This window comes from Cherax quadricarinatus, chromosome 11 (genome assembly GCF_038502225.1).
Source record: "Cherax quadricarinatus isolate ZL_2023a chromosome 11, ASM3850222v1, whole genome shotgun sequence".
In the NCBI taxonomy this organism is placed as follows: domain Eukaryota; kingdom Metazoa; phylum Arthropoda; class Malacostraca; order Decapoda; family Parastacidae; genus Cherax; species Cherax quadricarinatus.
Genome location: NC_091302.1, coordinates 37600508 through 37623588, shown reverse-complemented (window position 1 = coordinate 37623588; position 23081 = coordinate 37600508). Strand labels below are relative to the sequence as shown.

At 39.5% G+C, this 23081-nt stretch overlaps 1 protein-coding gene across 1 annotated transcript in view; it reads right to left on the bottom strand.

Moving 5' to 3' along the window:
- LOC128687594 (uncharacterized) overlaps positions 1–23081 on the bottom strand; it is a 105429-nt gene that overhangs the window by 28736 nt on the left and 53612 nt on the right. Inside the window, exon 2 of the mRNA XM_053775135.2 lies at positions 20138–20891. Within this exon, the coding sequence (XP_053631110.2) occupies positions 20138–20891 (754 nt within the window). The remainder of the gene's footprint in view (positions 1–20137; positions 20892–23081) is intronic.

The window sequence follows — 23081 nt, the reverse complement described above, 5'->3', positions numbered from 1 at the left end:
TAGCGAGAGAAAGCTGGTAGGCCTACATATGAAAGAATGGGTCTATTTGGTCAGTGTGCACAGTATAAAAAAAATCCTGCAGCACACAGTGCATAATGAGAAAAAAAAAATCTCCGACTGTGTTTTTGGTTTAAAACAGCGACTTTGCAGTGTATTTTCGTATGATATTTATGGTTGTATTTTAGTTTTCCTGGTCTCATTTTATAGAATGGAAGACATATTACAGAAATTGAGATGATTTTGATTGGTTTCATAATGAAAAGTACCTTGAAATTGAGCTCTAAGTAGCAGAAATGTTCGATTTTTACCAAAGATCAAAAGTTAACATATCATGCCAAGCTTCCAATAAACGTCAACTGGTGAGTCTAATATTCTTTCACAAGTGCGCTGATATTATTTATACCATTTCTACACTAATGCAGTAGTCTGCATAACAGTAAATCTTCTATTTTTTGTGAGAATAAAAATTCAAAGTGGAAAGCTAAAGAGATGTAAGAGGGGGATGGGGACGTGACTAATGAACAGAGGAAATATTATTTTAGTGCCAGGAATGTCTGTCTTGTTTATTCTGGACCCTATTTGGAAATTGGCATCTTCTGAAATTTGTGTGAAATTGGCAAAATTGCCAATTTCTGACCACTTTATTAGATAGTTGAAATCGGTGAATGGGTGGTTTCTTGTACTCATTCGATAGAGAAAATAAAGTTCTAGTGAAATAGATATGATTTCTGTCGGCTAGTACACTGGAATTGGCCAAAAATAGGGCTCAAAGTGGGTGAAATTGCTGATGCGTAAACACCTTCGAGACCGCTAACTTCGCGAGAGCATAATTCCATAAGTTTTCCATCAAATTTCATACTTTTGGTGTCATTATGATCGGGAAAAGATTCTCTATCATTTCATAAGAAGAAAATTTTTTTCCGAAAAATTTTCGACCCTGAGAACGAGTTTAGAAGAGGGCCTCTCGACTCTGAAAGATTTAAAAAGATACCCACCCAAGAAAAATGTGTGCCACAGCAGTAGGTCTTCATTTGAAAATCCTATGGCTTCAAATTCACCCTTATTATTAACAAAACCTACTACATGTTTGGAAAGAGAGCTTCAAAACTCCAACTAAATACAGTGGACCCCCGCATAACGATCACCTCCGAATGCGACCAATTATGTAAGTGTATTTATGTAAGTGCATTTGTACGTGTATGTTTGGGGGTCTGAAATGGACTAATCTACTTCACAACATTCCTTATGGGAACAAATTCGGTCAGTACTGGCACCTGAACATACTTCTGGAGTGAAAAAATATCGTTAACCGGGGGTCCACTGTATAATGATTAATGGTTTTCCAACTGTAAGACACACCATGAGGAAATTTTTTAGGTCTACACTTTGACTGCAACTTGAAATTTAAAAGCCACATCCAACACCTAACTAAAAGGCCTCCAAAACAGTAGGCATCCTCTCCAAGATACATTACTGTGTACCTCAAACAACACTACTTATATTGTACTCTCTAATCTATCCTTAACTCATCTATGGTATTTGTGCTTAAGGATCTACTACACCAAATCGCCTAAACCCATTAATAACCCAACAAAAAGCCGCTGTGTGGACAATCACCCACTCTGGTGATAGACAACACACTCCCCTACTCTTCAAAATCTTGAACTCAATATACAAAATATGCACTCATTCTACTGTGCCTATTGTATATATAGGACAGTCAATTCCAATATAACTCTTTCTCTGAAACTTTACCTTGACAGATGCAACAAAACACAAAGGCATAACATATGGCATAAAAACCTCTTTGACAGCCTCCATGTCTGACTCAACCTGTGTAAAACCTCAATGCACATAAAAGGCCCTAAGATTTAGAAACCTCCCTGCCTGAAGCATCAAAAGACCCCTTATCTGTCAACAGATTCAGAACTAATGGAGGATTAACAATAGACCCCCGGCTGTCTTCAAGAAAGCACTGGACAGGCACCTAAAGTCAGTACCTGACCAGCCAGGCTGTGGTTCATATGTCAGTTCGCGTGCAGCCAGCAGTAACAGCCTGCTTAATTAGATCCTGATCCACCACGATGCCTGGTCTCAGACAGGGCCGTGGGGGTGTTGGCCCCCCAAAACCCTCTCCAGGTATACTCCAGGTTATCTCCTTAATGCAATACCCTATGTCAAACAAAATCAGCTTTTGTCCAAGTTTGTCCTGGTTTTTCTTCTAGCTTTCCCTCAGCTCCCATACATAACTGGTAACACATCTTGTCCTACTCTATTTCTATTGTAACTTGCTGTATCTTCATCTTTATTCAATCACTCCACAAAACTGAAGATCACTGAATCAGTTGTTTGAAATATGTAATTCTTTGATATTTGACCATCTGCCATTAGCTACCTTTCTTATTGTACTTATGATTGTAGCTAACTGTATACAAAGTCCTACTAATAGTCTGTCTAGTTCTGATTCCTCAAACTGTCCAAACATAGATCTACGTTCGCTCACGTAGTGCTCCGAACGTAGATCTACATTAAATTTTATATGCTTTCTTATGTAAAAAACCTAGATCTATGTTCGGAGTGCTGCGCGAGTGAACGTAGATATACGTTTGGACAGTTTAAGGGTTAGGTAACATTTAAGCCTTATTATTAGTTTGCCCAAATTGCATTGCCTAATTAGTGGCTTTTTTGCCTACCAATGTACTGCATAAAGAAATAAAAGTTGTATTTTATTGTACAGTACTGTGCTTTGGGAAAGACAGTACTGCAACATTCTTTGTAAGTACAGTAATTAATAAACCTGTTTTATTTATACTAATGTTTAATTCATGTTTCTAGAAGACCATGGTGGGTCAGAGGTTCATTGCTTAATTATCATTATTATTTGACCTCCGTTGATGCGGCAAAATCGATATCTGGAAAGGCCTAGGAACCAAGAGTGCCAAAAAAAATCAGTTTTGTACCTGTATCAGAAAATATACAAGCAAGCAACAATGCTACAAATCTTAATTCTGCTTGATAAGCTTTTAATACCACATAAGGGCATCCCAAATGCATCTGTTATCAGTGTAGTCTTGTCACTAGCTCATGAAGTATCATTAATTACCAACTTAATAAAACCTTATTCTATACTATTTCACTGCAATGACCTTTGAAATGAACTGCTGAAAGTGTTGCAAATTAAAAAAAAATCTACAGTGGTAGAGTATCTTTTTCTGAAGGTAATGACACTAAGTATACAAAACTTAATGAAAAAGTTACTGAATTACACATTCACGAAGTTGGATGTCTGGTCGCAATTAACACATCAGCAATTTCACCCAATTTAAAGCCTATTTTCAACCAATTCCTCTGCTCAATTATACCCAAATCCTTGTATCCCTTCTGGCCATTCAACTATCAGAATTACCCTATAAACTGCATAGAATTTTGTAATTTGGCAAATTTTACACAAAATTCAACAAATTCTATTTAAAAAAGTCCAAAATAAATACTGTAGTCATTACAAACACTAAAGCAACATTTCTTTTGCTCATTAATCACATCCCCTCAAGCCTCTTCTATATAACACTTGCCCTCCATTTTGAATCTATCATTGCACAAAAAAAAAAGTTTTATCTTATTTCTTGGCTAATAAAATATAACGATGAATGATTGGCCATCCCAATAATTGAAGCAGACCTAATAAAAACCCATAAACAGACCAGTTATAGGAGGCTCTACCCTTCCTCATAAAAACTATGCAAAAATCAAATATTTCCACCACTTTGAGGCATATTTCAAGACACTTCCGGTATATAACCAAGCAAAATCATCTCTATTTCACCAACATGTCTTCCACTTTATCAGGTGATACCAAGAAACAGCCAATAAGACAACAAACCACCCTAGAAAATGCCTCAAATTTGCAATTTTAAACCAATCACAAGAACAGAGAGGAGTTGTTCAAATAATTCAATGTGTGGGGCAGAACTTTTTTTTATTTACATCATGTGCACCCACTGCACAGACCTATTCTCTTGTGTCTAGGCCAAAACTTACCACTCAGCTTATTTGAGGGCTCTGTAATTAAGACAGATCTACATAAATATCACTAATATAGATCTACATGGAAGACAGTGAAAACGTTAAGCTCTGCCCATTATATGAGTACACGTACTTCAATAAGCTCTCTGATTAAATTTTAATTTTTCAAAAATCTTCACAAAATGCAATATTGTATTGCCTAGAAAGGAAATTAACAATCGGACCGGGCCGCGGGGGCGTTGACCCCCGAAACTCTCTCCAGGTAAACTCCAGGTAAACAGTAGGGCCCTGCTTTACTGTGTTCTGCTAATACAGACATTTCAACTTACAGTGGACCTTCGGGTAACGATGCCATCGTATACCAATGCGTTTTTGCGTAAAAATATTGGCTTGGCCAACGATAAAAAACTTAGTTAAGAACATTCATCCCGAACGTGTCCGAGCAGCCTGAGCCCATGTGCAAGGTAGTGTGCCATTGTTTACAAACCAGGGATGACGATTCCATGTGTACATGCGATATACAGTGGAACCTCTACTTACGAGTTTAATCCGTTCCATGACCTTGCTCGCAACTGGATTTGCTCATTTGCAGAGTCAATTTTCCTCACTTAAATTAATTGAAATGGAATTAATTCATTCCAGTGGAATTCCAGGCACGAGAAAATACTTCAATAATTTCTTTAATATCATCTTTACAGCTTATTTATCTATCACAATTCAAGTAATGACATAATAAACAATATTAATAACATAGAAACATGATACAGGTCCGCCATCACAAATCCGGCAATCAGTTATTCGGTTCCTTCAGCTATTCAGCACTAATTTTGGCTAGCATAATTTCAAATTTCCAGGGTTGCCACACCAACCTGCTGGTACTGTTTAGTGGCCCTACTTGCTGCATAAGTGATTCCAATATCAACAATACAGCTTATTGCCTATCATAATTTATCTAATATGACATAATAAACAATATAAATAACATAAAACATGTTAAATACTCCAGAATAAATAATATTTGGCATAACACCAAGCAGTTCAACAGAGGTATGAAGAAGATATGGTATACAAATACCATTCTCCTATCCCTGTCTTGGGGCTTATATTAGAGAAAACGGAGTATAGCACAGGGCCGTGATATACACTCGTACTTCACCATAAACCTGAAACAAAAAAGTTATTTTCTCTATAGAGATTATCACACATAGCAGCATATGTGTAGAGAACCTAGGATAACCCAAAAAAGTTAACATGGCTTATTTTTAGTACCTGGCTTGGGTTAGCCAAATATGATTTTTGGTAAATATTCGATTCCCAGCCAGGGTAGAAACATTAGGCGTGTTTCTTTACACCTGTTGTCTATGTTTACCCATCAGTAAATGGGTACCTGGGTGTTAGCCGACTGGTGTGGGTGTTATCCTGGGACAATGACCTAATTTTCTTGAAATACTCTGCATAACAAGCAGCTTTCTATACAGTAGTAAGTCACTGATGTCAGCTAGGCCTGTATACCTTGTACGTGTAGTAAATAAAGATATTATTATTATTATATTATTTTCTCAGTTGTTTGTTGGGTTATCTTATTGAAACTTGGGCAATGTATGATGGAAAGATACTTCTTAACGAACACCAAAAATGAAAGAAATCAGACCATAAATAGCGGAGTTCACTTCTCAGCCATTAGCGGCCACTTAGCGGTATATTTTTGCATGTTTTTTTTTTGGTTATATTCTCATTTTTTTGGTCTCATTTGATAGAATGAAAGATATATTACAGAAATAGATATGATTTTGATTGCTTTCATGATGAAAAGTACCTTGAAATTGTGTTCACAGTAGCAAAAATGTTCTATTCTTTAGCGAAGCTCAAGAGTAAACAAATGACGTCACCGTCCAATACCTGTCTGCCTGCCAGTCCAAATTCCAATACGGAGTCAAGAATGGGTTGACATTATTTATACAATTATTACAATAATGCAGCAGTCTGCAGAACAGTAAATCTTCTATTTTTTTGTGAATAGAAATTCCAAATGCTAAGCAAGAGTAATATAAGAGGGGCCTGTAGCTGTGACTAATTAACAGAGAAAATGTTATTTTAGTGCCAGGAATGTCTGCATTGTTTATTCTGGACCCTATTTTGAAATTGGCATCTGTTGAAATTTGTGTGAAATCGGCCAAATTGCCAATTTCTGACCACTTTATTGGGTAGTTGAAATAAGTGAATGGGTGATTTCTTGTACTCAGTTGACAGACTAGAAGTAAGTAAGTTTATTCAGGTATACACAAATACAGTTACATAGATTATCGTACATAGCAGCGTAAGTATAGAGAACCTAGGATAACCCAAAAAAAGTCAGAAAAAGTGACTTATTTCCAGTACCTGGCTTGGGCTTGCCATATATGATTTTTGGTAAATATTTTTTTTTCTCGGTTGTTTGTTGGGCTATCTCATTGAAACTTGGGCAATGTGTGATGGAAAGATGCTTCTTAACGTACAACAAAAATAAAAAAGATGGATGATAAATAAGGGAGTTCACTTCTCAGCCATTAGCCGCCTCTTTGCAGTATATTTTCGTATGGTTTTTATGGTTGTATTCTCATCTTTTTGGACTCGTTTGATAGAATGGAAGATATATTACAGAAATAGACATGATTTTGATTGCTTTCATGATGAAAAGTACCTTGAAATTGAGCTCAAAGTAGCGGAAATGTTCGATTTTTGCCGATGTTCAATGAACTTTGTGCAAGTTGGTTAATTTTATTAAGTGTATTCTAACCTAACCACTCTGCAATCCGGCAAACTCAGTAATCCGGCACACTACAGGTCCCAATGATGCCGGATTTGTGATGGAGGACCTGTATATACACTAGAATGAATAAGATACATGTCATTACGTATGTGGCTAGTGGTGGTGACAGCAGCCATTGTTGTTGTTGAGGTTCATAGGCCCACCACAGCAGCCATTCCTGCTCCTGACTACATGTGTAGAGAACCTAGGACAACCCAAAAAAGTCAGACAGAGTGGCTTATAAGTGTTTCACTCTTAATGCTTCACTGAACTGCTACACTCTTAATGCTACACTTTGCCACTGCTGCTTCATGTTGCCTGCCACTGCTAATGAACAGAGGATATGTTATCTTAGCACCAAGAATGCCTACACTGTTTATTCTGGACCCTATTTTGAAATTGGCATCTTTTTTATTTTGTGCAAAATTGGACAAATTGCCAATTTCTGACCACTTTATTGGGTAGTTCAGATCGGTAAATGGGCGGTTTCTTGTACTCAACTGATAGGAAAAATGGAGTTCTAAAGAAATAGCTACGAGTTTGGTTAACTGGAACAATGGAACTGGTCAAAAACAGGGCTCAAAGTCAGTGAAGTCGCCGATGCGTTTATGTCGCTGAGACCGCTGCTAAATTCACGGGAGCGCAATTCCGTGAGTTTTCGACCAAATTTCATACTTTTGGTGTCATTACCATCGGGAATAGATTCTCTATCATTTCATAAGAAAAATAATTTTTTTTTTCAAAAAATTTCAAGACAGAATGACAGTTTCAGAAAGGGGCTTGCGACAGTCAGAGCGTTAATCTGTTCCATGACCTTGTTTGTATCCTGATTTGTTCGTATGCTGAGTCAATTTTCCTCATTTAAATTAATTGAAATGCAATTAATCTGTTCCCGCCTCTCAGGAGGCATGACCAAAATAATGCTAATATCAACTCTACAGCTGAGTTATCTATCACAATTCATCTAATATGACATAATAAACAATATTAATAACATAGAACTATGATATATACTCTAGAATGAATAAAATAGGCCATAATATCGCAAGTGATGGCGACGGCGGCAACGGTAGAAAGCATTCACCATTTGCTCTCCCACTCTAGTATCTTCCCAGTCCATAACACCACACCTAGCTTGTGTTTATCTATGATTAGTGGCGAGGTTGTCACATAGGTAACCACAGGTGTGGTCAAGACAGATATACGTATATATAGGTGAAGACATTATCACTGTGGCCAGTGGTGGTGGTGGCAGTGGCGGCCACAGTGGTGGTGGTAGTGGTGGCGACGGCCACAGTGGTGGTGGTGGTGATGGCAGCCAGCTACATTCTTCGTTTCTCTAGCTTTTTTCATAGTTTCTAATCGCTTCCTGAGCGTCTTGCTGATTGTACGTGAATACTGTCTCTTTGGGCGAGGCATTGTGTAAGATATTTGTACAATATAAGACAAAATTACACATCCCAAAGGTCTGCTGTGGTCGCTCAGAGCAGTACACCACCTCTTCCTTTTGAACATTGGCTGGCACTGAGATAGCTGTGGTCTAGAAGTACCTACAGCCCAGAGGGCTACCAATTTGTATTTTGAAGCATTTGGCACAAAAATATGAAAAAAATTATGAAAAATGTCTAAAATTGACAACATATTATTATTATTACTATATGTATTGTATTATTATTATAATTATTATTATTCTTAGTACGTACATTTTTTTTTTATTATCACACTGGCCGATTCCCACCAAGGCAGGGTGGCCCGATAAAGAAAAACTTTCACCATCAGTCACTCCATCACTGTCTTGCCAGAAGGGTGCTTTACACTACAGTTTTTAAACTGCAACATAAACACCCCTCCTTCAGAGTGCAGGCACTGTACTTCCCATCTCCAGGGCTCAAGTCCGGCCTGCCGGTTTCCCTGAACCCCTTCATAAATGTTACTTTGATCACACTCCAACAGCACGTCAAGTATTAAAAAACCATTTGTCTCCATTCACTCCTATCAAACACGCTCACGCATGCCTGCTGGAAGTCCAAGCCCCTCGCACACAAAACCTCCTTTACCCCTTCCCTCCAACCTTTCCTAGGCTGACCCCTACCCCGCCTTCCTTCCACTACAGACTGATACACTCTTGAAGTCACTCTGTTTTGCTCCATTCTCTCTACATGTCTGAACCACCTCAACAACCCTTCCTCAGCCCTCTGGACAACAGTTTTGGTAATCCTGCACCTCCTCCTAACTTCCAAACTACAAATTCTCTGCATTATATTCACACCACACATTGCCCTTCCGACATGACATCTCCACTGCCTCCAGCCTTCTCCTCGCTGCAACATTCATCACCCATGCTTCACACCCATATAAGAGCGTTGGTAAAACTATACTCTCATACATTCCCCTCTTTGCCTCCAAGGACAAAGTTCTTTGTCTCCACAGACTCCTAAGTGCACACTCACCCTTTTCCCCTCATCAATTCTATGATTCACCTCATCTTTCATAGATCCATCCACTGACACGTCCACTCCTAAATATCTGAATACATTCACCTCCTCCATACTCTCTCCCTCCAATCTGATATCCAATCTTTCATCACCTAATCTTTTTGTTATCCTCATAACCTTACTCTTCCCTGTATTCACTTTTAATTTTCTTCTTTTGCACACCCTACCAAATTCATCCACCAATCTCTGCAACTTCTCTTCAGAATTTCCCAAGAGCACAGTGTCATCAGCAAAGAGCAACTGTGACAACTCCCACTTTATGTGCGATTCTTTATCTTTTAACTCCACGCCTCTTGCCAAGACCCTAGCATTTACGTACATATTATTATTATTAATATAGGGAACTGGAGCACAGACCCAATTCCCTAGATCAAGAGCCCATCACTATGTGCATACTACTACTACTAACAACAACAACAACAGTAAGGAGAAATTTCAAAAGGCTGCCAGTAGTTGGCACCACCATCAGCTAAACATTGGTAACCACTACTAGTACACTTTTCACCTGTCTAGACTTAAGGAGTCTATTAGTATTAGGTTAAGTCTGCCCGAAATGCCTTGGCATGATAGTGGCTGTCTTTGCTCCAATCATATTATATGTAAATACACACTGTTTTTTTTTTTTTTTTTTCAACAAGTTGGCCGTCTCCCACCGAGGCAGGGTGACCCAAAAAAGAAAGAAAATCCCCAAAAAGAAAATACTTTCATCATCATTCAACACTTTCACCACACTCGCACATTATCACTGTTTTTGCAGAGGTGCTCAGAATACAACAGTCTAGAAGCATACACATATAAAGATACACAACATATCCCTCCAAACTGCCAATATCCCAAACCCCTCCTTTAAAGTGCAGGCATTGTACTTCCCATTTCCAGGACTCAAGTCCGACTATATGAAAATAACCGGTTTCCCTGAATCCCTTCACTAAATATTACCCTGCTCACACTCCAACAGATCGTCAGGTCCCAAGTACCATTCGTCTCCATTCACTCCTATCTAACACGCTCACGCACGCTTGCTGGAAGTCCAAGCCCCTTACCCACAAAACCTCCTTTACCCCCTCTCTCCAACCCTTTCGAGGACGACCCCTACCCCGCCTTCCTTCCCCTATAGATTTATATGCTTTCCATGTCATTCTACTTTGATCCATTCTCTCTAAATGACCAAACCACCTCAACAACCCCTCTTCTGCCCTCTGACTAATACTTTTATTAACTCCACACCTTCTCCTAATTTCCACACTCCGAATTTTCTGCATAATATTTACACCACACATTGCCCTTAAACAGGACATCTCCACTGCCTCCAACCGTCTCCTCGCTGCTGCATTTACCACCCAAGCTTCACACCCATATAAGAGTGTTGGTACTACTATACTTTCATACATTCCCTTCTTTGCCTCCATAGATAACGTTTTTTGACTCCACATATACCTCAACGCACCACTCACCTTTTTTCCCTCATCAATTCTATGATTAACCTCATCCTTCATAAATCCATCCGCCGACACGTCAACTCCCAAGTATCTGAAAACATTCACTTCTTCCATACTCCTCCTCCCCAATTTGATATCCAATTTTTCTTTATCTAAATCATTTGACACCCTCATCACCTTACTCTTTTCTATGTTCACTTTCAACTTTCTACCTTTACACACATTCCCAAACTCATCTACTAACCTTTGCAATTTTTCTTTAGAATCTCCCATAAGCACAGTATCATCAGCAAAAAGTAACTGTGTCAATTCCCATTTTGAATTTGATTCCCCATAATTTAATCCCACCCCTCTCCCAAACACCCTAGCATTTACTTCCTTTACAACCCCATCTATAAATATATTAAACAACCATGGTGACATTACACATCTCTGTCTAAGACCTACTTTTACCGGGAAGTAGTCTCCCTCTCTTCTACACACCCTAACCTGAGCCTCACTATCCTCATAAAAACTCGTTACAGCATTTAATAACTTACCACCTATTCCATATACTTGCAACATCTGCCACATTGCTCCTCTATCCACTCTATCATATGCCTTTTCTAAATCCATAAATGCAATAAAAACTTCCCTATCTTTATCTAAATACTGTTCACATATATGCTTCAATGTAAACACCTGATCTACACATCCCCTACCCACTCTAAAACCTCCTTGCTCATCCGCAATCCTACATTCTGTCTTACCTCTAATTCTTTCAATTATAACCCTACCGTACACTTTTCCTGGTATACTCAGTAAGCTTATTCCTCTATAATTTTTACAGTCTCTTTTGTCCCCTTTCCCTTTATATAAAGGGACTATACATGCTCTCTGCCAATCCCTAGGTACCTTCCCCTCTTTCATACATTTATTAAACAAAAGTACCAACCACTCCAACACTATATCCCCCCCTGCTTTTAACATTTCTGTCATGATCCCATCAGTTCCAGCTGCTTTACCCCCTTTCATTTTACGTAATGCCTCACGTACCTCCCCCACACTTACATTCTGCTCTTCTTCACTCCTAAAAGATGGTATACCTCCCTGACCAGTGCATGAAATTACTGCCTCTGTTTCTTCCTTAACATTTAAAAGTTCCTCAAAATATTCTCGCCATCTACCCAATACCTCCATCTCCCCATCTACTAACTCCCCTACTCTGTTTTTAACTGACAAATCCATATTTTCCCTAGGCTTTCTTAACTTGTTTAACTCACTCCAAAATTTTTTCTTATTTTCATTAAAATTTCTTGACAGTGCCTCTCCCACTCTATCATCTGCTCTCCTTTTGCACTCTCTCACCACTCTCTTTACCTTTCTTTTACTCTCCATATACTCTGCTCTTCTTATAACACTTCTGCTTTGTAAAAACCTCTCATAAGCTACCTTTTTCTCTTTTATCACACCCTTTACTTCATCATTCCACCAATCACTCCTCTTTCCTCCTGCCCCCACCCTCCTATAACCACAAACTTCTGCCCCACATTCTAATACTGCATTTTTAAAACTATTCCAACCCTCTTCAACCCCCCCACTACTCATCTTTGCACTAGCCCACCTTTCTGCCAATAGTCGCTCATATCTCACCCGAACTTCCTCCTCCCTTAGTTTATACACTTTCACCTCCCTCTTACTTGTTGTTGCCACCTTCCTCTTTTCCCATCTACCTCTTACTCTAACTGTAGCTACAACTAAATAATGATCCGATATATCAGTTGCCCCTCTATAAACATGTACATCCTGGAGCCTACCCATCAACCTTTTATCCACCAATACATAATCTAATAAACTACTTTCATTACGTGCTACATCATACCTTGTATATTTATTTATCCTCTTTTTCATAAAATATGTATTACTTATTACCAAATTTCTTTCTACACATAGCTCAATTAAAGGCTCCCCATTTACATTTACCCCTGGCACCCCAAATTTACCTACTACTCCTTCCATAACATTTTTACCCACTTTAGCATTGAAATCCCCAACCACCATTACTCTCACACTTGATTCAAAACTCCCCACGCATTCACTCAACATTTCCCAATATCTCTCTCTCTCCTCTACACTTCTCTCTTCTCCAGGTGCATACACGCTTATTATAACCCACTTTTCACATCCAATCTTTATTTTACTCCACATAATCCTTGAATTAATACATTTATAGTCCCTCTTTTCCTGCCATAGCTTATCCTTCAACATTATTGCTACTCCTTCTTTAGCTCTAACTCTATTTGAAACCCCTGACCTAATCCCATTTATTCCTCTCCACTGAAACTCTCCCACCCCCTTCAGCTTTGTTTCACTTAAAGCCAGGACATCCAGCTTCTTCTCATTCATAACATCCACAATCATCTCTTTCTTATCATCTGCACAACATCCACGCACATTCAGACTTCCCACTTTGACAATTTTCTTCTTCTTATTCTTTTTAGTAATCTTTACAGGAAAAGGGGTTACTAGCCCATTGTTTATTCATTTTATCTCCTTTACTCACCTCTGACCCTACATTAAGACTACAAATGTTTTAAGGTAAATGATGTGCGAACTGTACAGTGGGCCCCTGGATTACGTTGTCATTGGAATTCGTAATACAGTGGACCCCCGCATACCGTTGGCATCACATAACGATTAATCCGCATACCGATGCATTTCATCGCTAAAATTTTGCCTCGCATACCGCTTAAAAACCCGCTCACCGCTGTTTGTCCGAGATGCGTCCAATGTGCGCCTTAGCCAGCCTCACATGTTCCGCCGGTGGCATTGTTTACCAGCCAGCCTCCGCGGTAGAATCCAAGCATACAATCGTAACATTTCGTATTATTACAGTGTTTTTGGTGATTTTATCTGGAAAATAAGTGACCATGGGCCCCAAGAAAGCTTCTAGTGCCAACCCTACAGCAATAAGGGTGAGAATTACTATAGAGATGAAGAAAAAGATCATTGATAAGTATGAAAGTGGAGTGCGTGTCTCCGAGCTGGCCAGGTTGTATAATAAACCCCAATCAACCATCGCTACTATTGGTGGTACAGCTGCTGCTGCTGCTGTAGCATCGTCTGCTGCTGCTGTAGCACTGTCAGCTGCTGCTGCTGCTGTAGCATCGTCTGCTGCTGCTGTAGCATCGTCTGCTGCTGCTGTAGCATCGTCTGCTGCTGCTGTAGCATCGTCTGCTGCTGCTGCTGCTGTAGCATCGTCTGCTGCTGCTGCTGCTGCTGCTGTAGCATCATCTGCTGCTGCTGTAGCATTGTCTGCTGCTGCTGCTGCTGTAGCATCGTCTGCTGCTGCTGTAGCATCGTCTGCTGCTGCTGTAGCACTGTTGTTGGTGTGGCTTATTGAGAATATACCAAGAAACAATTAACCCCAGAGGATTTGCCACCCAGGATAACCCAAAAAAGTCAGTGTCATCGAAGACTGTCTAACTTATTTCCATTGGGGTCCTTAATCTTGTCTCCCAGGATGCAACCCACACCAGTCGACTAACACCCAGGTGAACAGGGAAAAATGCCTGGAACTAGTGCTCATATTGGTGAATTTAAAGCCAGCAAAGGTTGGTTTGAGAGATTTAAGAATCGTAGTGACATACACAGTGTGATAAGGCATGTTCTGGAAGAAAATACCAAACAGGACCTACAGTACTCAGGAGGAAAAGGCACTCCCAGGACACAGTGTCTCATCAGTCATTGCTGCATCTTCAATAAAGGTAAGTGTCATTTATTCTTCATTTAGTAGACTAGTACATGCACAATATATACTGTGCATGTACTACTCTACTATTGTGCATGTATCCTTCTCTTTGTGTGTAGGAAAATGTATATTTCACGTGGTAAAAATTTTTTTTTCATACTTTTGGGTGTCTTGCACGGATTAATTTGATTTCCATTATTTCTTATGGGGAAAATTCATTCACATACCGATTATTTCGCATACCAATGAGCCCTCTTGCACGGATTAAAATCGGTATGCGGGGGTCCACTGTATTCAGAATAAGTAACGTTTTTTCGTCAAAAATGTTGGCTCGATGATCGTCATTAAACTCGGTATTAGTTATTTGTCCTGAGCTTGTCCGCACAACCCGAGTGGTCCGACACACCATTTACAGCCAGTGTGCCATTGTTTATCAGCCAGTGAGGACAATCCCACTCCATTCTTTTTAGTGCTTGCAACTGCTAAATAAGCCACTATGGGCCCAAAAAAAGCTTCTAGTGCCAGCCCTTTGGTAAAGAGGGTGAGAAACACAATAGAATTCAAGAAAGACATCACTGCAAAATATGAAAGTGGAGCATGTGTTGCAAAGCTGGCCAGGTTGTATAACAAACCCCATACAACCATCGCTTTTATCGTGGCCAAGAGAAAGGAAATCAAGGATGTTGTTGTTGTGAAAGATGCAAATATGCTTACAAAACAGAGATTGCAAATACTGGAAGATGTGGAGACTTTGTTGTTGGTGTGGATCAACAAGAAACAATTATCAGGAGATAGTGTTATGCAGTCAATAATTTGTGAAAGGGCAAGGCAGTTGCATGATGATTTTTTAAAGAAAATGCCTGGAACTAATGCTGATATTGGTGAATTTAAGGCCAGCAAAGGCTGGTTTGAGAGATTTAAGAATTGTAGTGGCATACAGTGTGATAAGGCATGGTGAGGCTGCCAGTTCTGACAAAAAAGCAGCTGAAAAATATGTTCAGGACTTAAAGGGGTACATAGAGGATGAAAAATTTAAACCCCAACAAGTATTCAATTGTGACAAAACAGGCCTCTTTTGGAAGAAAATGCCAAAGAGGACCTACATTACTCAGGAGGAAAAGGCACTCCCAGGACACAAGCCTATGAAAGACAAGCAAGTGGGGACTTCAAAAGTGAAGCCTTTACTCGTGTATCACTCTGAATATCCCAGAGTGTTCAAGAAAAACAGTGTCGTCAAGAGTAAATTGTGTGTGATGTGGGAGGCAAACAGTAAGGCATGGGTCACGAGGGACATTTCCCCTGATTGGTTTAATGACGTGTTTGGCCCCAGTGTGAAGATATACTTCCCGGAAAATAAATTGGAACTCGAGTGCCTCCTGGTAATGGACAATGCTTCTGCTCATCCTCCAGACTTGGAAGAGCAAGTGGTGCAGGAGTTTCACTTCATCGAAGTGAAGTTCTTGCCCCCTAATACCACTCCTCCAGCCCATGAACCAGCAGGTTATTTCAAATTTCAAAAAACTGTACACCAAAGCAGTGTTTCAAAAGTGCTTTCAAGTGACCCCAGACACTGAATTGACCCTAAGAGAGTTCTGGAAAGACCACTTCAATATCTTCCATTGCATAAACCTTATAGGTAAGGCTTGGGAGGAAGTGACTTCCAGGACTTTGAACTCTGCTTGGAGAAAACTGTGGCCACAATGTGTACAAGAGAGGGATTTTGAAGGGTTTGGGGCTGATCCTGAGGAGCCTATGCTAGTTGTGGAAAGTTCTGTGGCATTAGGGAATTCCATGGGGGTTGGATGCAAGTGTCGAGGATGTGGAAGAGTTGGTGGAGGACCATGATGAAGAGCTAACCACCACAGAGCTGCAAGAGCTTCATCTGCAACAGCAACAGACCACAGCTCAGGAAATTGCTTCAGAGGAGGAGGAGGAGAGACGGAGGAAGGTGCCTTCTTCAAAGATTAAGGAGATTTGTACAATGTGGACAAAGGTGCAAATATTTATGGATGAACATCACCCTGACAAAGCTGTTGCAGGCCGTGTTGACAACATGTACAATGACAATGTTGTGTCCCATTTTAGGGAAGTTTTAAAGAAATGCCAGATACAGACCTCTCTGGAACACTTTTTTGAGCAACAGGGGTCCAGTGAGACTCAAGCTGGTCCTAGTGGCATTAAAAAACAAAAAAGGAAAGTAACCCCGGAAAAAGACTTGGTATCTGAAGTCGTTATGGAAAGGGATTACCTTTCCAAACAATAGTACACCTGCATCCTCTACCCTCCTCCTGTCTCATCACTCATCAATAAGGGCAAGCGTCATTTTAGTATTGTTTTATTTTGCATGCCTGTTTTCTGTGTAGGGAAATGTATATTTAATGTAAAAAAGATATTTTGTTTTGTAATACTTTTGGGAACGGATTAATTGGATTTCCATTATTTATGGGAAAAATTAATTCGGAATTCGTCAGATTCGGGTTTAGTCACCCTCTCTGGAATGGATTAATTATGAAAACCGGGGGTCCTCTGTACAGATGACCCTCGACCAACGTTGGCATCGTTTAACTTTAAATCCGACTAGCGATACATTTTAACAAAAATTTTGCCTCGACTAGCGCAAAAAAACCCGACCAACGCTATTTGTTCCGTTCGAGACGCGTCCACTTTGGCCTGAGCGTGCCTCACTTGTCCCGTGGGTGCCAGTGTTTACAAGCCAGCCAGCCACCATGGTCTCATCCAAACATACAATCGGAACATTTCATATTATCACAGCGTTTGTAGTGATTGCACCTGCAAAATAAGTCACCATGGGCCCCAACAAAAGCTTCTAGTGCCAACCCTACAGCAAAAAGGGTGAGAATTACTATGGATATGAAGAAAGAGATCATCGTTAAGTATGAAAGTGGAGTGCGTGTCTCGGAGCTGGCCAGGTTGTACACAAAACCCCAATCAACCATCGCTACTATTGTGGGCAAGAAAACGGCAATCAAGGAAGCTGTTCTTACCAAAGGTGCAACTATGTTTTCGAAACTGAGATCGCAAGTACTCGAAGATGTTGAGAGACTGTTATTGGTGTGGATAAATGAAAAACAGATAGCAGGAGATAGCATCTCTCAAGCGATCATATGTGAAAAGGCTAGGAAGTTGCATGACGATTTAATTAAAAAAATGCCAGCAACTAGTGGTGATGTGAGTGAATTTAAGGCCAGCAAAGGTTGGTTTGAGAGATTTAAGAATAGTAGTGGCATTCATAGTGTGATAAGGCATGGCGAGGCTGCCAGTTCGGACCACAAAGCGGCTGAAAAATATGTGCAGGAATTCAAGGAGTACATAGACAGTGAAGGACTGAAACCTGTGAACAAGTGTTTAATTGTGATGAAACAGGCCTGTTTTGGAAGAAAATGCCAAGCAGGACCTACATTACTCAGGAGGAAAAGGCACTCCCAGGACATAAGCCTATGAAAGACAGGCTTACTCTTTTATTCTGTGCTAATGCTAGTGGTAATTGCAAAGTGAAGCCTTTATTGGTGTATCACTCTGAAACTCCCAGAGTGTTCAGGAAAAACAATGATCTCAAGGCTAATTTGTGTGTGCTGTGGAGGGCAAACAGTAAGGCATGGGCCACTAGGGACTTTTTCTATGACTGGTTACACCATGCATTTGCCCCCACTGTGAAAAATTACCTAACTGAAAAGAAATTAGACCTTAAGTGCCTCCTGGTATTAGACAATGCTCCTGGTCATCCTTCAGACTTGGCAGAGCGACTTTCTAGGGACATGAGCTTCATTAAGGTGAAGTTTTTGCCTCCTAATACCACTCCTCTCCTGCAGCCCATGGACCAGCAGGTCATTGCAAACTTCAAGAAACTGTACACAAAAGCTATGTTTGAAAGGTGCTTTGTAGTGACCTCAGAAACTCAATTGACTCTAAGAGAGTTTTGGAGAGATCACTTTAGCATCCTCAATTGTGTAAACATTATAGGTAAGGCTTGGGAGGAAGTGACTAAGAGGACCTTGAACTCTGCTTGGAAAAAAACTGTGGCCAGAATGTGTAGACAAAAGGTATTTTGAAGAGTTTGAGGCTAACCCTGAGAATCCTATGCCAGTTGAGGAATCCATTGTGCCATTGGGGAACTCCTTGGGGTTGGAGGTTAGTGGGGAGGATGTGGAAGAGTTGGTGGAGGAGGACAATGAAGAACTAACCACTGGTGAGCTCCTAGATCATCTTCAACAGCAAGAGGCCACACCTGAGGAAACTGCTTCGGAGGAGGGGATAGAGAAATTGAAGGAATTGCCTACTTCTAAGATTAAGGAAATGTGTGCAATGTGGCTTAAAGTGCAAACCTTTTTTGATGAAAATCACCCTGACACAGCTACTGCAAGCCGTGTTGGCAACCTGTACACTGACAATGTTGTGAAACACTTTAGAAATGTCATAAAGGAATGGGAGGTACAGGCGTCTATGGACAGATATGTTGTGCGACAGAGGTCCAGTGACTCTCAAGCTGGTCCTAGTGGCATTAAAAGAAGAAGGGAAGTAACCCATTAGGACTTGCCACCTCAAGTCCTAATGGAAGAGGATTCCCCTTCTAAACACTAAGACCATCAACACTCTCCCCTCCTCCCATCCCATCAATCATCACCAGATCTTCAATAAAGGTAAGTGTCATGTAACTGTGCATGTCTTCTTCAGTTTGTGTGTATTAAAATTAATATTTCATGTGGTAAAAACAATTTTTTTTTCATACTTTGGGGTGTCCTGCACGGATTAATTTGATTTCCATTATTTCTTATGGGAAAATTAACTTGACTAATGATGAGCTCTCATGAACGGATTAATAGCGTTAGTCGAGGGTCCACTGTATATGCATTTTAACAGTCTGGGACACTTTCTATGTCATGGAATATTATGTGTGGGTGGGATGGCCTGCTATGGTAGCCTGATTGGCTACCATACATACCACACTTGATTTCTTACAATAAATACTACTCATCTCACCCTACATTTTAAGGACTACAAATATTTTGAGGTAAGTAATGAGTGTACTGTACTATATGTGTAATGCCTAGTTCTACTGCTAACTTAATGTATGTTAGTGTAAACTTGTCATCTAGTATTTATATGCATTCATAAGAAAAAAAAAAAAAAAAAAAAAAAAAGGGGGTGTTCCACTTTATGGTGGTAGCCTGGAACCTAACCTGCCATATAAGCAGGGCCCTACTGTATTCATCAAAAATTCCATAATTTTATTAGACTATATAAAACTTGCACTGTTCCTTAATTACTATACAATACAACAAATTGCATCTCTGAAAAATATGCCACCACAAATGAACAAGTGCTTTAAAATACTAAAAAAATAAATTGCCATATTTTTAGTAAAATATTGACGAGATAACTATGCCACAAAATAGGTTACATTTTTACACAAGTGAACATTAAAAAAAATGTGCAGGATTTGTGAATTATTATTTTGAAGACATCTACTTTAGAGATCCCATGACTATTTTCAGCAAATACTCTTGTGCTTTACTTAACAACAAAAATATGTTTGCTTAGTTCCTAAACTTTTTATTTCATTACTGTACATTTAATTAAAATGTTGAATCAGTGGAATCATATACAAGATTTAACTGCAGGAACTATTTAAGTATTTACTAACCTGACATGTCTGTTCTGCTCTTGCATTTTTCCACCACCTGCTTATCAACAGCAATGATCTGGTCAGTCAGCAGGCGAGTGTAGTTGATGTTTTTGTAAGTGTCTATATACACAGAATCAAAGGTACCTGTAGTTTCTTCTTTCTTCTCTTTGCTAATACCTGTATTTGCACCACCACTATTGGTGATTGAGTTGCGTTTCACAAGATTAATATTGGTGTAGGTGTCATCTTTTTTCATTGGCACATCAGAATCGGGTGAACTGTGGCTACTACATTGAGTGATATTTTCAAGGCCACTTCCTTTCTGTGAAATATCTTTGGAATCTTCCTTGTCAGATTTCGAATTTTCACTCTGACTTGACTCTACAATGCATTTCTCTAGAACCTCTTTTTCCTTGTCTGATTTTTCCTGATGATAATCAGATTCACTAGTTTTGCCGAAACTGCTGCTACTTTGCAAATCCTTGTTTTGAATCTTTTCATCACTTACCATATTTTGTTTTTCTTTATTGGCTCCATTCATTTGAGTTTTATCTTGGGTAACTGATCTATACTTTTCTGACTTTTTTCCACTTGCAGTGACAGTGCACCCACCACCACCACCACTGTTCTTGCTATTGTTTCGTACCACATTATTGTTATTGCCGTTTTCAAATTTTCTTTCTTGATCATTTGATGATATTTGACTTCGAAGTTGTTTAATCTTCTCTATAGTGTTACGGAAGAGGTTGTCCTTGACATATTCAGCAGTGTACTGTAAGGAAATGAAAGGACATGAATAAAGAAACAGAATATAACTTCATCGTTAGAAAATCCTGTGATAATCCCTTCACAGCGTGTGTAAGAATTATAGAGAAACAAGCCTATTGAGTATACCAGGTAAAGTGTATGGTAAAGATGATATTGAAAGTATTATGAGTAACACAGAATTACAGAGGAAAAGTGGAGGTTTTAGGAATGGTAGGGAATGTGTAGAACAATTGCTTACACTGAAGCATACCAGCAAACAGTATTTAAATGAACAAGCAAGCAATTACACTGAAATGTTGAAATATACAAGTGAACAGTACTTTGAACAAATGTTTACTTAGAAGCATACAAGTACAAAGTACCTAGATGAACAAGTGTGGCAAGTGCTGAGTGTGTTACACTTCATTCGACGTTCGTCACACAATCATGCGTATGCCCACTCAACCAGCAAACTGCTGTTTTTGTTGTCCAGTTCAACTCAAGGTGATGTAACACCTGCCTGCCCGGCTGGAAGGCCAACTTTCGCCTGCTCTGGTTGAAATCACTCGTTGTTACAAAAAACGCGATTCTAAAAGCTTAGAGATCTCCAGTGAATACTAGAAAGGACTGCCCTTCTAGCATCCAGCCTGTTACTGGGTTTTCGTAACAAGTAGTCAGTATCCTTGTCCAATTATCCATTAGAAATCAGTAATATTCAATAGAGCTTCAGGATTACAACTGGTAGGCTACTAACTAGAGAAATTAAAATTTAATAAATTTATTAAGTCTAGAGGTATATTGTCAAATTAAATTAATCACAGCAATGAAAATAAAATCAATCTCTCGAGTTCAATATTATTGTGCTGAAAGCACATATCACATTTATAATTCTTAAGTACCGTCTGGTACATTAACATTTAATAAGATATTACAAATATGTACAAGTAAGTGTGTATGTGTGTAAGTGCTCTAAGTAGTTCACTATGTCTCAAGACTCGACTAGACTTAAACTAGTGACTGACAAAGTCCTCACATAAACTAACTTCTTGACCGACTGGCAACCAGAACAGTCTGCTTGAACAATGAAAAGAATGCTAAGCCCAATAGCCATATATCAAGCGACAGCGACACAATCAGGATCAAGGAGATAATATAACGACACTAAGCAGGGACCATCAGCAGATCCTCCACAAAAGTTACAAAACTCCCATACTACTGAATCTAAGTTCAGCATAGGAAAAACCTTGACTGTGACAATACACAGAAACCAGTACAAAATTAGGTCAGAAGCTATAGCTCGGGACCTGAGATGTTCAGAGTGTCTATGTGACACACAACCTCAGTACAACGTCGAAAATCACTAAGTTTATACAATGTTCTCTGAACAGAGTTCTACAGAACTAACAAGAATAATGAGACAGACAATCTGTCCAACCATCAAGTGAGTCTAGAGCAGACTGAATACTTCACGAGAGGTGAGGACACCCCCCCTCGATCACGTGATAGCCCCGTGGACAACACAGCTCAAAAGCCGGCAGTATAACGAGCGACAAGCGATAATTACAGTAGTTAGACAATCAAGACTTGAACTGAGCACATATTATGTACATCCTAACAACATAAGTCAAATAACAATATAACAGTCAAATAATAATATAAAGTCATACATTTACGATTTAGCTATTATCGCAAATATAAGCAATATAAAATTAAATGAAAAGGTAATATACATTATATATACATAATAATCATTGTAACCCATTCAGGGGTTGCAACACTTGTTGCCTTGAGAGACTCTTGGCTCTCTCATCATTATACGTATTGCTAACTTAATATCCTAACCTTGTAAATATTGTAAATAAGCGGTGAAGGATTACTTGGGTAAAGAAATCTACCCCTGATGTGTTTACCTTGCCCTATTCTTACCCAGTTCATTGCTATATACAGTGGACCCCCGTGTAACGTTGGCATCGCATAGCGTTAAATCCACATAGCGATACATTTTATCGCTAAAATTTTGCCTCGCATAGCGCTAAAAAATTCACTCAACGCGATTCGTCCAAGACGCGTCCATGCGGCCTGAGCCAGCCTCACTTGTTCTGCCAGTGGCATTGTTTACAAGCCAGCCTCCGCGGTAACATTCAAGCATACAATCGGAACACTTTGAATTATTACAGCCTTTTTATAGTGATTTCACCTGAAAAATAAGTGACCA